Source organism: Sesamum indicum, linkage group LG7 (genome assembly GCF_026168435.1).
Source record: "Sesamum indicum cultivar Baizhima isolate 11 linkage group LG7, ASM2616843v1, whole genome shotgun sequence".
NCBI lineage: Eukaryota > Viridiplantae > Streptophyta > Magnoliopsida > Lamiales > Pedaliaceae > Sesamum > Sesamum indicum.
In genome coordinates this window covers 3,366,159-3,380,307 of record NC_142663.1, presented here as the reverse complement: position 1 = coordinate 3,380,307, position 14,149 = coordinate 3,366,159, and the positions used below count along the sequence as shown (strand labels likewise).

The following is a 14,149-nucleotide window of genomic DNA, read 5'->3' as shown; positions in this document are numbered from 1 at the left end:
ACCTCGATTAGAAGTAAGGAGGAGTACAATAGGAGGGAGATAGCAAGCTTTATTATTCCAAGGCTAAATACGAGAAGGAGGGAGAAGATAAATCACAAGGGCACACATGCCCACCCAACAAAAAATTGAAAAACATACATACAGTCTAAGGCTTTGTGATTATCCATTCACATTCATTCTATCACATAATAACAATTAATCACACTAGACAAGAAAATGAGCATCCATTAAACCTTTCTCCATAGAGGTACCTTCATAAAAAGCCTGTTTCATACACGCATGAAGTAAGTTCTTGTGTTTTTCTAAGCATACTTATGCTATCAACATTCTTTGCAGAAATTTAAGAAAAAAATCTCTTTTTAGGCCAGACTCTTATCACAAAGATACTTATACTCTAAATAAGTGTAAAAAATCTTCACATATTAGACTGGGGGGCTAATGATGTGCATAAAAATAGATTGGTCCAAAAAGGCCCAAGTGATCCATTAAGAAGAAAGAAACGAGAGGCCTATAAGGCTCCAAGGGAGCCTAGGTAAGTACGAGGCCCAAGTAACGAGAGGTCTGTAACACCCCAGGAAGCCCAAGTGGACTTAGTGGGCAACACTGGCGAGTATTCGCCAAAGAACAAATTGGCAAAGGTAGGCCCATCAGACCCGTAGGGACACGTGGCTCCCTTAAAGAGAAGGATTCCAAACCTTAACAGACTCCAACATACTCCCCCCACTCTGAGGGGTATCCCCCAACTACCCTCAAATCTGAAGGGAATCAACCAACACCAAATCTAAGAGAGATCAATCTTATCCAACACATTTGAAGCCATAATCCCCCAAAATCTAGGACCTCCTCTAACAATGTTGTTGTTATCTATAAATAGGGACATCCCTAACAGGAGAATAGGGGGTAAGGTCAAAATATGTACGACCAGATGGAGAAATTGGCCTCCATACATTCATTCACACAATCATATTCACATGACCAGAAGAACCTCACCCAGAAAGGACACGATAGGAGGGACACTCCTCGAACACCTCTTTCACGCCCCTCTCACTCTCTAAACACCTTTCTTACTTTTTAACCTATCTCTTAAACTCTCTCTAATCATATTATCACGTGTTCTTATACCTTTCACCGACTTTATTCACCATATCTCGATTTTCAATCCCATATATATACTTTTTGGCTTTAGTCAATCTCAAATCCAATGCTAACTTGGGCATTAGAGTGCTAACGCCTTTTTTGCAGGCCTCCCTTTAGGATTCGCATTCGCTTCGGTGTCTTAAATTATTCTCCAAATCCATTGGACCCGTGTGTTTTTTTCGCGCATCAATATTAATAAATGAATAAATTCATTAAGCCCATAATCTAATTAAATTTTATCCCCTATAATTACCTAAGTAGCTAATTATTACCTAAGTAGCTAATTAAATCATAATTAATAAAACTTATATGTTATTTTAAGAATTGCCCAATAAAATTTATTTATAACTTAATTATAGTGGTAAATAATTTGTTACTTTTATTATTTATGTAATTCTTCTATCTTTAGTTTTGACCTAAAAGTTTTAATATAGTGATTTTACTATCAAATTTTGGAATATTTTTAATTTTTCCATTAATTTAAAAATTTATTATATTTTTATAATTTTTTATTATTTTAATATATTTTGATATAAAATATAATTTTTTATTATTTTAATATATTTTGATATATTAATTTTTATTATAATATAATTGAAATCAGTAATTCAAAGAGTTCACCAAATTGTGGAATTAGTGACCCGTGACCGATCAATTTTCCAATTATATAAACTGATCGGGTTTTAAAACATTGGCTGAAGTTTGAGTCATCGACTCATATATCTGCCCCACCCACCAAAACCTCTCTCCCCCCGAACTGATCGGCAAAGACTGGACGAACTGGAAAATAAGATGCGTTGGTCCCCTTTTCTAGGGATCCCAATTTGCGTGGCTCTTCTCTCTTTCTCGCTCTTCAAGTTTTTCTCTCTCAAATCTCCCATCAGTCGTTCTCTGCCTGTGTGATTTTCATTTTTTCTTGCATACTTTGTTGTTATTGCTGTAATTCGATCACTATGATTGATGCACAGCTCAATCTTTTTGTTGTTTTTGCAGAGATTATTTACTGCAGAGGAACTAGCTCTGTACAATGGAACTGATACTGGGTTGCCTATTCTTCTTGGTATACTCGGGTAATGCTTTCTTTTTACTTATTTTGAAGAATGCTTATTGACTATGCCAACTTTTACGCATTATGGGATTATTGTTTCCCCCTTTTCGGCTGATATATTTTGATTTTTTTTGTGCTTTTGATGTCCTCGTTTTCCCTTACTACATCAGGTCAGTGTTCGATGTAACTAAAGGCAAAAGTCATTATGGTGTCGGAGGAGGCTATAGCCATTTTTCGGGCAGGTTTGTTCATTTTTCCTTTATTTGAATATGTGCAGTTATTTATGTGTACTTCGATGCATCTCTTTTGTTTATTGTGCACGTAGTATGTATGAAATCGTACAATTTGTCTGCTAAAGAAAGAATTATGGTTGAGCTATTTATGGTTTTGAATATTGATGGTTAAGACCATTTAGGCAACTGTTGCTTCGTTTGGAAGGGATAAGTATGTCTTTTATGTGAATCCCCAGTAAAAATTAGTAATGCCTTCAGCTGGTAGTTTAGCTCCAAGATCACCATAAGCATACAAGTTACACCGTATAATCTTATGATAATGAATTCATCTGCAAAAAAGGGAGGTAGTTCGCATAGAAACTTTCTTCCAAAATTCATGTTCGGTATATTCCCTAGCAAAAGTTATAAGAAGAAATTGATGTGATACCACTTAGTTTGAGAAAGATTTTGGAAACCAAGCTAATAAGTTGTTCATAAGTTCCATCCATTGCAGAGTCTACTGTCAATAAAATGATAGAATCATAAATTGTTACAACATGAGTGCCAAAGAAAGAACTAACATCCTAACCATTTTAGTTGTTTCTTTCTATTTCAAGTAGATATTTAGCATGCTCTCTGTGGTTGCATAAAATTAAAGAAGAAAAAATCAAAACTTGGGTCGTGTCTGTCGTGTTAAGGTTCGGGCAAAATATATCGGAAAGGCAATATTTAATAATTGATAGAGAAGCAGCTCTCCACAGTTAAAAGCAGAATAGATACATGCATACAGCTCAGGCACACAGAAAACGACCTAAGGGAAGAGAAACTGGTATCATCCACATAATATGCAACATTCTCATTCTAACTAATATGATTGCTGAATGGTTACGCGTGACACAGTTGGGAGCATTTCTCATGATGCTAACAACCAGCCTAAGACAAGTGTTTAGCAATTATTATGCAAATTAATTGCATAACATGAGCCACAAAGATAATACTGGCCAATAATGGCCACAAAATAAAATTCATATATATCTCTAAAATTTTTTATCATGATGAGATCAATATGATTAAAAAACATATAGAAAGAACCTTTTAATTGAGTATAAGAAACGGATTAGAAAACTTAGTAGTCCTCACATGCAACATAAGATGAAAACATTCAACAAGAAATTGAGCGCACTTTTAAGCTGATATTCCTACCGCAGTTTGCGAAGAAACATACTAAGCAACTAATAATACTATCAGGACTGAAGCATGGTCACTGGAAGAGAGAAAAAGTGGATTATTAGTGTAACTTTGCCCTAAAATTAAAATATCTACTAAGGAGAACTACTTTACATGGAGAGTAATGATTGCAGAGAAAGGAAGATTGGAAGGAAAGATCACAATAAGGAGAGAGGCTTCTAAATGTAGTCCCCGATCTACCTTTCTCCTTATGCTCACTGGCATAAGTGCTTCCATCGTAAGGAATGACAATTGTTAAACTAAGTGCTGATGATTCTGAATGCTAACGTACCTATAGATATGTTTATTTTCCATGAAGTTCTTGCCTCTTGACATGCTTTACTTGTTAAAAGCCAAGATTTCAGTAATAATCAGGTAAGGGGTTTCTATGCTTCTTCGACACAGAGTTTAACTGTACGTCCAATGTTTCATGATGAGATATATTAGCTAACAATATCTAAACCACTCTTTTAAGTCTTGGAAGGACTGCTCGCACATGGTTACTGCCATGCCATCTGGTAAAAACTTGTTTTGTGCTAAAGTTATCTACATCCTTTCTCGATGTACCCTTTTGTACTACTCTACTTCAGAAGGACCTTTCATTTAACAAGTCACTTTTAAATGTTTCTATACATTATTAAATTGATAAACTTGCGTGATTACTACAGATTAGCTAACTCCAGCTTAGTTCCATACACGAAAAGTAAATCTTATGGTAGCTTCTTACTGTTGTATCTTTGTATCAAGATTCCTTTTATTTTAACAAGTTCAAAGCATCAGATGACGTATTGCTTAGCACATTAGTGTGTTACTCCACCGAAGCAAGATAACTCTTTTAGTAATTTTAATTTACTAGAAACCAAATCTCGTATCAAGTTTTGACATAATTCCCCCCAATAAAACCTATTTAAACATTAAAGTTATCGTTCATGATATTCTAAAATTCTAAAGGAGCAATTTTAAGAGCAGCTGGCATAGCATTCCATATGTAAATTCTAATGAGGTGAATTTTCTATAATGGTCTTCAGCAATTTGGATTACTAAAAGCTACATTTCCTATTGACTTTTGCATAAATGAAGCCTAAATAGGAAGTTTGTTCTTTATATTGAGTATGTAATCCATCTTAATTCTTTTTCCGAAGGTTTATATAATAACAACCTTAGGAACACCTCATTCAAAATTTGTTGCATTTTCAACATTAATGTTGGTTTACCCAAAGGTTAGTAATTTTCTACTAATGATTTGAAGTATAAATGTTCAATTTCATTTTTACAATCTTGAAAATAGCTTGGTCTCTAGCCATAGGTCTAGATTAGTAGGTCTGATCTTTCCAACAAAATCTAGTTTATAAGGTAAGATAAGAAATGCCTCTTTTTGTCTGAAAGGCGTTAGGAATATTAAATCATATATTAGGGTGTATTTGAATTGATGGATTTGGATTTGAAGGAAGGATTTGGAGAAAGGATTTCAAATTACTCAATTTGAAAGAAATTTTAAAACCATCCATATTCATAAAAGCATAGTTCAAATTTAAAATGGAAGGATTTAAAATCCTTTACATTTAGAATTATGAATCCAAACATATTTAAAAGATTTGTTATTTCCTTCAATCCAAATGCAACCTTAGGGAATTTCTTGTTAGGGTAGTTCAATTATTTCTTCTTCTAACACGAACTCACATATATGCAATGTATAATACATGGAGGTTTATGATATTAAATCCTCCTTTAGTGCATACTAAAAGAAGTCCCAGCTGACTAGTTCTATGATGTGGAACTAATTTAAGATTAACTCTTGAACATATTTCATTACTGTCATCTCTATGCACAATTTATTAGTATTTAATTCAGAACATAAGAGGATGTTTGGAAACTCATCCAAATGGAGTTAAAAACATGAAAGTTCATTTGTAAAAATTATTATTTCTTTGGTGGTTACTTATAAGGGTTTTCTGAGTAAATCATATATATAGAAGTCTGCTTTGAAGATGAGAACATATGTGTCTTTTATTGCACTTCTATCTTATGGGTAATGAAGTGCATCTTTATAAAAATTTGGCAACTTCTTCTAAAGCCCATCTATTTAGGGCTTATCCCGTAGATGGACTTATTAGTTGAGAGGTGGAACCAAATACTTTTGTTATAAGCAAGTATTGGAGCAGTTAGAAGAGGTTGAGTAAGTACAGACATTTTCTTCAGGAAATGTATCAAAGCATAGTGATAAGCACAAGCGAGTTACACAAACTGCGGTTATAATTTGGACTACTTTCTGGAAAACACTAATGATGATCATGGGACAATAACTAGGCATGAGTAGAAGTCAGAATTAGTTAAAGAATGCCGCTATTCATATGGTTTCTTTTGTCTATTCATGTTCCTTAAATGCCTATGCTTGTGAGTTTAGTATCCGTGTGTCTAGTTTGACAGCCTATATACGATTCTAATAATTCTGGTGTGGGTACTACTTACCAGCTGTTAGCTGTATCCTTACAGTACATAAACTTGACATTATTACTAACAGTAATTCATACTAATATTCAATTTATGTGGCAGAACTGTCATTCTTGTGTCAAGTTTAGTAGATATGAAGTTACTGACTCCTGTTTTGTATTTTGATCTGTTGCTGTTCGCTTAGAGATGCCTCTCGTGCATTTGTCTCTGGAAATTTTACTGGTAATAGCTTCACTCATCCTTCTCAACTCTGCTACTCGTGTTCCATTTCCTCTGTTATATTCGCAACGGCATATAGTAGGCTCAGGAGTAGATTCATGTTGCTATTAGAATTTTATTATTTTCTCCTTCTCCAAAACTGTAATTCCATTATCTGACAAGATTACTTTAAATCAGTTAAATTTATGATTAACCTTAAGCAATAGGCATATATGTTTAGTTAACTTAAATTTATGATTAGGCAGCCTTAGGCAGTGGGCATTTATGTTAGACATGGATATAAAGTGAAAAGGACAAACAGTTAAAAGGTAATTGATGTAATAAGTAATATTGAGGCTTGATTATGATGGTGCCGAAAGGAAAAGATGGGAAGTGAGACCTGTACAAAAGCAATAGTGAAAACTTTGATCCATTTTCTTTTCCTCATCCTTCCCTTCCTCAAAATCTACTTGCATGAACAAATAAGTGGTGAATTCTCTTTATCCATTTCTTTTCTCAATATACACCAAATGTTAGCAACACATATGAAGTGCTCTCAAGCATTTATTCAATGCAACTATGTATTCTATGCAATATTTATTGCATGCGTGGAGAAAAAGATATACTTTCAAAGGCTCATTAATTTAGTAGGTAATTTAGTAGGTTTAAGTTGTTGGGTCCTAGGAAATGTCTTGATGTTAGACTGTGCAGTGGATATATGTCAGTTTCCAGCTACCAGCTTTTAATCTCTCTTTTATTTCATGAATGACTAAGCTTATTTTTGCTGAAATAAGTCGCATTGTGACATGTTGGTGCTGAGTGCGAGTATAGATTTAGGGTTTCAATTAGGTTTCTTAGTGGGTGGTCAAAAAAAGGCAGGCTATCTCAGTATGACCCAAGTGATTCTCCTTCCATTATGGTTCTTCACATAATTTTTTCTCTGGATCACGGCAGCCAAACCTGAAGCCTTTCTTCCATCTTCTGATACATTTTATGCCAGTTCTAAGCTCGCAGTAGTTCTTCATAAAATGTCAGAAGCTAACCTTTCTTGGACAGATCCCCTGATGAAACTAACTACTTCCTAAATTCTAACTCTGGATCTGTTGTTACTTTATTGGAACTCCATCCATCTGGGGAATTAATGGAATAGGCTATGAGTTAGCTTCATAATAACTTTGACCTGCTTTTATGTTTTTGCTTTCAAGATTAAGAATGTTTTCTGAAAAATTATAATGATAATTTATAATTTCGGAATGACAGTTGCTAGCAGATCTTGCACGACTTGCTACTGAGCTAAAACTTAGCCAGCCAACCTGGATAGTGAAAGAGTTGGTCCATATGAGTATAATAGTGATGTCTATAAAGATCTTCTAACTATATTGCCTTCTAGATTTCATGGACATTACTCAGAGGGATTATGCAGAAGTGATTAGAGATATTGGGTATGCTTTTGCTGTTGTCAAGTGTTTGATCCACCTATATTCTTTGCTTAACAATTCCACCACTCATGCAGGAAGCCATCGACAAACAAATAATATTGGTGACATGTCGGTGATGATAAAAGTAGCAGCAGCAACAGTAGTCGGACACATGACAATAAGAGTAGTAGTAGTAGTAATAGCAACTTAAATGTGAAAGGAGGAAACATTTCTCAACCTGTGTGCCTACGTCATCTTACATGAAACATAATCTATCATTTGTGTCGGTGATGCTAAAAGTAGCAGCAGCAACAGTAGTCGGAGACATGACAATAACAGTAGTAGTAGTAGTAGTAATAGCAACTTAAATGTGAAAGGAGGAAACATTTCTCCACCTGTGTGCCTACGTCATCTTGCATGAAACATACTTTATTATTTGTTTCTGTTATTGGTCCCTGTGGAATTCCTTCCGAAGTGCTTGATGTCTAATACTTCTGCCGAAATCAATACATTTGTTGTTTGTTTCGGTAACTAAATAGATTACATAGCTAAAAGCATGAGCTTACTGGGTCGAATAATTAACTTTAGTTTGCTGGACATCTCATGTTTATCTTTGCAGGTGAGGGACTTACAGATAACCTGCATGGTTTGTCTAGCACTGAGGTAATTTCCTTTTGTTTTATCATATTAGTTATATTGTTTGCTTTATCTGGTGCTTCGAATCCATATTGACATAATACACATGGTCAAATCTCAACACATAAAGTGCGTTTTTATCCAAGTGTCTACTAGCTTTCTGATCTCTCTGAAAAGGAACTCAAGGTTTTCATTCAAGTATTCCACTGTTAAAGTAATCACCATAAAAACACCCACCACATTCTGATCTATGTCACTCCTTTCGTGCTTGCTCTTGAACCACTTTCAGGAAATACTTGAATATGGACGCACATTAACCACTGTCCTGATTTAGCCCTCCATATCTAATGAATCTGGGTTTTCCTTTGCTTCATGTTTCTTAAACTTGTTTTCTTTCTCTGGGTACTTATTGCTCTTATTATAATTGGAAACGTCTATGTAATTAATATCCGTAGGTGAAAAGCATCGTTGAATGGCGAGATTTCTACATCAGAACATACATGTATGTGAGTAATATCTTTATTTGTTATTTTAAATCATCAGCGACTTGGTGATATAAATAGTTAAGATCTGCAAGGTAAAATTGTCCAAGAAAAAAAGTCAATAGAAGTAGTCTCCTGGGATAATATAATGATTGAGTTTGTTCATGTATAATTGATTGTATCATGACTCATGTATTTATACTCGATTTTGTGTGCATAATAATTGATTGTGTCATGTTTCTGTGCTCATGGATGGAAGATTAATTAGCTTTGATCAGAGGGGCTACAAAGTAATGCAGTCATTGTAATAATCCTCTCAAAGGACCAATCAAAGCCTCTTTCAGAAATTCCTCTTGGAAGGCGGTATAACATAATATAAGCAAACATCCATTCAAAAGCTCATCCAATTTTTTGGAAGTTGTTCGGCGAGTTGTCTCCAAGGAATAAAATTGTAAACTTTTTCCCAGATTGCACTCATGAAATGAATGTTGCATCATTTTTTATTGCAGCATAGGTAGACATGAACAGCTTGTAGCATATGATTCTTGCACTCTTTTCAGCCAGCTGATGCTTTTGCGTAATAAAAAGTATCAACATGATATGTGGCTTTCAACACTCCTTTTAGTCAACAAGTTCATTTAATCCAGATTATGATCAAGAAAATGATTTCTTTAATGTACTCTACTTATATTCACAGATTTGTGGGCAAGTTAGTAGGTCGCTATTATGACAATGAAGGAAACCCGACAAAGTACTTGAAAGGGGTCGAAGCTAAAGCAGCTAGAGGTGCACAGCTGCTTGAGAAACAGAAGAAAGAAGAAGCTAAACTAGCCAGCTGTAATTCAAAATGGAGCCAGGAAGAGGGTTCAGAGGTATCACTTCACTTACTGAAAATGTTAAATATTTTGGCAACTTAGGGTTGGTGGAAATAGCCAAGCAGTCTTCTTTTTATTGCCTTCTAAAATGCAACATCTATTAACTCAATCAAATGCCTCGTGAGTATTTGAGCACAGGTGTAGCTGCAAAGATATGTAGTATTTGTCAAACTTCTATTTGTTTTCCTGTCATAAATACTATGGGTTGCAGCAAAGCTTGAACGGTTTGTTTCAGGTATGGTGTGACAAAGGCTATCCAAGATTAGTTCAAAGACCTCTAGAAATAGCTCTGACTGGGAAAATGAGCAAGCGCTGTGCTTGCTTCCAAGAAGATCAACTGGGCCAGGCAGGTTTGGAAGTTTATGATGGATGTGATTACTTTGCCAATAGATGCCGATTATAGTAATAGTTCTACGTCTATATTCGGTTGCAAAACTATGTCGAACCTATTGTAGATGATCTTGAATTCTTGCTTAATTTATTTTATCACAGAATGAAAACAAAATTAATTGCCTGCTAAGCAGATTATAATCTAGTGATGCACATCTCCCACTAAAGAGGACAATTTCAGTATCCATGTAACATCCAAAATCTTCAGCTTTTATTTTGCACATTTGTATTCATTCAGACTATATTTTGGGCCTTGGATTTCTAGACATCATTCAATCATTTGAATTTGAAGAAATCCCCCATCCATGCCCCCAGCAGATCCGAATTCAAACAAAAACTAGATAGAGTGAGACAGATTAGTGATGTTGCAACGAACTGCAAGCTCCTTTGCTGGAATGTTTTCCAGGGGCCATTTACTCTTCGGGCTTGGATAATGGCTGTCTGGGATTAAATGTGATAGAATTATTGAATAAGACTTGTCCCTTATTTATTCCGGCCCGCTTTCTTATAATGATGGGATTGATTAAAATGTGATTAAATTCTGAATTGAATGAGATAGGATTAATTCGTAATTAGGGCCCATTTACGTTGGTTGATTAGAGTTGATATCCCAAACTATTCTAGCTAATTTTTGTTTATTTTATTTTTATACAGCCCATGATTGTATCTACATAGGGGTGTGAAGTAGAATGGTAAGATTCTATTCAGACTCATAAATTAATTTAAAGACTCATAGTCAGATCTAAAGGAATATTATTAGACTCAGGCCCAGGTTCATTAAGAAAATATAGATTGAGTCTGAATTGGGTTTCTACGCATTAATATACATAGGTCTATGTCCTTAATTTGGATTTAAAAAATATATTTACTTTCTCACTTCAATTTGGATTATTAAGATGAGTCAAGCTCACGTGCCGTGTTGCATTCGAGCTCAAGCTTGATTCTTTATGTTCAATGAGGTCAGGATCATCTTTTTATTTTTATATTTATAAATATTATTTAGGTACATATTTGATGCGTGTGATTTAGCATGGGTTTAACGAGTTTGGACTTCGGTGGTGGATTTGGGCGGATCATGCAAAAGAGCTTGAGAAACGGAACCTGTAAAACAACATGTTAGCACTTGGACGCCCAAGTTAGTCTTGAATTTAGAAATAAATAATTGCAAAATCATAATGAGAAAAGATATAAGCAAGAAATTCATGGAAAAATTATGGTCAGAATGCAAGTTGATAGCCAAAGCAAGAGTAGAAAGCGACTTTTTAGATCGTGTTAGATGTCCCCTTTGGGGGGACTGCACCTTTACATATGGGGGGGGGGTGTCCCCCTTTGTTTGGACTCTGCATACTACCATTAATCGGGGAAAGAAGGGCAAAAAAATGTGTGGATAAAGAGTGGTTCAACTTTATCTGGCTAAACAACACGTTTTTGTCTGGGGGAGAACTCGCATGGGAGAACTCCTATTCTATGGGGAGTCTGTTTAGGTTTACGAGTCTTGAGTTTTGAGGGGTCCTACTTTCTCCTGAGCTGTCCTAATTGGGCCTTATGTGTGGGCCTACGGTTTAAAGAGTGTTCTACTGGGCTTCCTTCTTGGGCCGAATTTGGAGTTCTTCTTGGTGGGCTACCTCCTCTTAGGCGCATGGGCTCAACTTGGGCTCTTAACTTCGTTTGGGCCAAGTCTCTCTTGGGCCTCACACATCATTTAGTTTTTCCCACTATTAGGAGGCCCCTAACTTCTTAGAGTAGGAGCCCTTGTAGCGCCAAAAAAGGGGATCTGTCTTCGACATTTTTGGCGCCTGTTCATTTTGCCATTTTCTGCAATACAGGAAAGTGTATTCCACTTTTTTGTTAGTTTGATTTGATGGCCATAATTATCTGCTGTGTGGAGGAGTGACGTTTTGGTAATCGCCCACCCATGCGCTTGGTGACCATCCACTCACATGCAGTTACAAGCGGGTCGTGGGCTTAACCCCCCTCATCTCGACTAGGATGCAACATGTCTTCACTTTTCCCTTCCACAAATTCCTTTTTCTTGTAGCACAAGAGTTTTTCACCATCTCCAGTAAATATTTTCTTCTTTTATTACTTTTCCAAGATTAATCTTTCTCCATGTCTTCTTCCAGTGAGTTCGTCGTTTTCTCAAGGAGACCTTCCTGAGTGATGATCCCTCCAAGGCCACTTCAAGGAGGACTAGCCCTGTCTTGTCTTGATTTACCAGTGGTTGGAGGAAGAGGAGCTTGCGATAGGCGACGACTATTGCACGGTACTAATAGATGAGGATTCTGAAGAGGAGGTAAGGGAAAATGAGGTGAGGGGTCTTCTCCCATCAGGAGGAGGAAGAGGAGAGGGTGCCTCAGTCATCGATAGATTGGGCGTCCTCTACTTCGAAAACCTCCTCTATAGATAGCTACTCCAAGAGTTTCACATTCATTCTTCCTTTACGCTGTATACTCCTTCCTCTACGAGTCGTCCGTTTCATCCTCCCCTAAATTGTTTGTGTTTTTTACTGCCGAGCTATGTTCAGGTTTGCATTTTTCCGTCCCCCTTATTTATTTTGAGGTTGCTCGTCTATTTCACGTTCCTTTGAATTAGTTAGTCCCCAATTCTTTTATGGTTTTGGCCGATTTTTTTATGGTTTTTTTGTTTCCATGGGTCACCTGTAACAACATATGTTTTTGCTAAATGTTATCGCCTTAAACAACCTAAAAAAGGTTTATTTTATTTTGTTCTCCACAAGGGGATGCCCTTCTTACTGACTCTGGATCCCTCTAAACACTGAAAAAGCAGTTTTTTTTTATGTCCCCCCATGTAGCATTCTCTAACGTTACTAGGGCTATATCTTCCCTAAACGTCATACTTAAAGTAATCCCTGTGTTTATATATATAAATGCACATAATCATCTAACCAATATGCATACGTAATCCAAATGTCATAACAAGCATAATCAACCCACAACATCATATATACATATCAAACACCGCAAGTAATCCATCACAAGTAATCCCCACTCTTACGTTCTCTTTATACAAACAAAATACGATTTGTACTCTAACTGACAAAGAGGAGAAAACTGCATACTGGCCTGACCTGCTTGAGTATAGTGTGTAGGCCTAGTCTTCAACAGATAGACACCTCAAAGTCTACTCATGAAAGAAAATGCCAGCAGAGGAATGAGCTTGCTACTTAGTAAGTAAATAACCAGTCATATCTATATATGTACATCAAACCACAGCCCAAACAGAATAAGTAGGCAACATGCATTAAATACAGTCAATTTAATTCTAACATAATCAGCTGTAGTACACCACATAGCTATCTCACAATAAGATAATTAATTAAACTTTCTTTTTTCTAGTTTGCTTAGCAGAAGGTGGTATCGTGTTTTTCCCGTCAACTCAATCTCACCATTATATAAATTCAAGTGAATCCCCTTGAAAGCTGGCTCATCAATCTTATTTCGCATCATAGCTCTTTCAATTTGCATCATAGCTCTTTTATTTCGCAGTATCGCTCTTTTCATATCACATCTTTTTTCATATCGCAACATCGCTCCTTTCATATCATTTCTTTCTCATATCGCATCAAAGCTCTTTTTATTTCATTTCGCCTTACAGGCTTTTCAACACATCAAGGGGTATTCACACCACAATTATATTCAATTTCTACCAGTCCCTCATTTCCACATATCACCATTCTTGTAAGAAACTAGTAACGTAAAATAATATATCAACACATTTTCATTTTCAGACATCCACAACATATCAAAAAACAAACATAATATCTCAACGTATTTCCTCGTTCCACGTATACAATATCGTCATCAAATTAAATCATTCACCACTCATATAATTTCAGATAAATCAACTTCAGCATGAACCACAAATTTATATAACAGTAATACCACAAATAAAGAAATATACATAAATAATACTAATTATTTACTTACCTCGACTTCACAACGCTTTTATCTACTCAATCGATAATTGTCAGTCCTTTCACCTTACCTCCGTATCCTATAATGAGCTATACCACATACAATTAATATATCAAGAATTTCATAATTTTTTTAAATAT

At 35.7% G+C, this 14,149-nt stretch overlaps 1 protein-coding gene across 1 annotated transcript; it reads left to right on the top strand.

Annotated features, from left to right (window-relative positions):
- The first annotated feature begins 1,822 nt into the window (after positions 1-1,822).
- Positions 1,823-10,189, top strand: MAPR4 (membrane-associated progesterone binding protein 4). Its single transcript, XM_011080177.3, has 8 exons — positions 1,823-2,034; positions 2,131-2,207; positions 2,356-2,427; positions 6,260-6,297; positions 8,311-8,354; positions 8,783-8,829; positions 9,507-9,681; positions 9,920-10,189. The coding sequence occupies exons 1-8, from the start codon at positions 1,930-1,932 to the stop codon at positions 10,085-10,087; spliced, it is 726 nt and encodes a 241-aa protein (XP_011078479.1). The 5' UTR covers positions 1,823-1,929; the 3' UTR covers positions 10,088-10,189.
- The last annotated feature ends 3,960 nt before the right edge of the window (positions 10,190-14,149 follow it).

Excerpts from the sequence above, each read along its gene's own strand:
- MAPR4 (XM_011080177.3), top strand. The coding sequence starts at position 1,930 with ATGCGTTGGTCCCCTTTTCTAGGGATCCCAATTTGCGTGGCTCTTCTC. Across the intron at positions 8,830-9,506 it reads TTCTACATCAGAACATACAT|ATTTGTGGGCAAGTTAGTAG; the intron begins GTATGTGAGTAA and ends TTATATTCACAG. Across the intron at positions 9,682-9,919 it reads GCCAGGAAGAGGGTTCAGAG|GTATGGTGTGACAAAGGCTA; the intron begins GTATCACTTCAC and ends GGTTTGTTTCAG.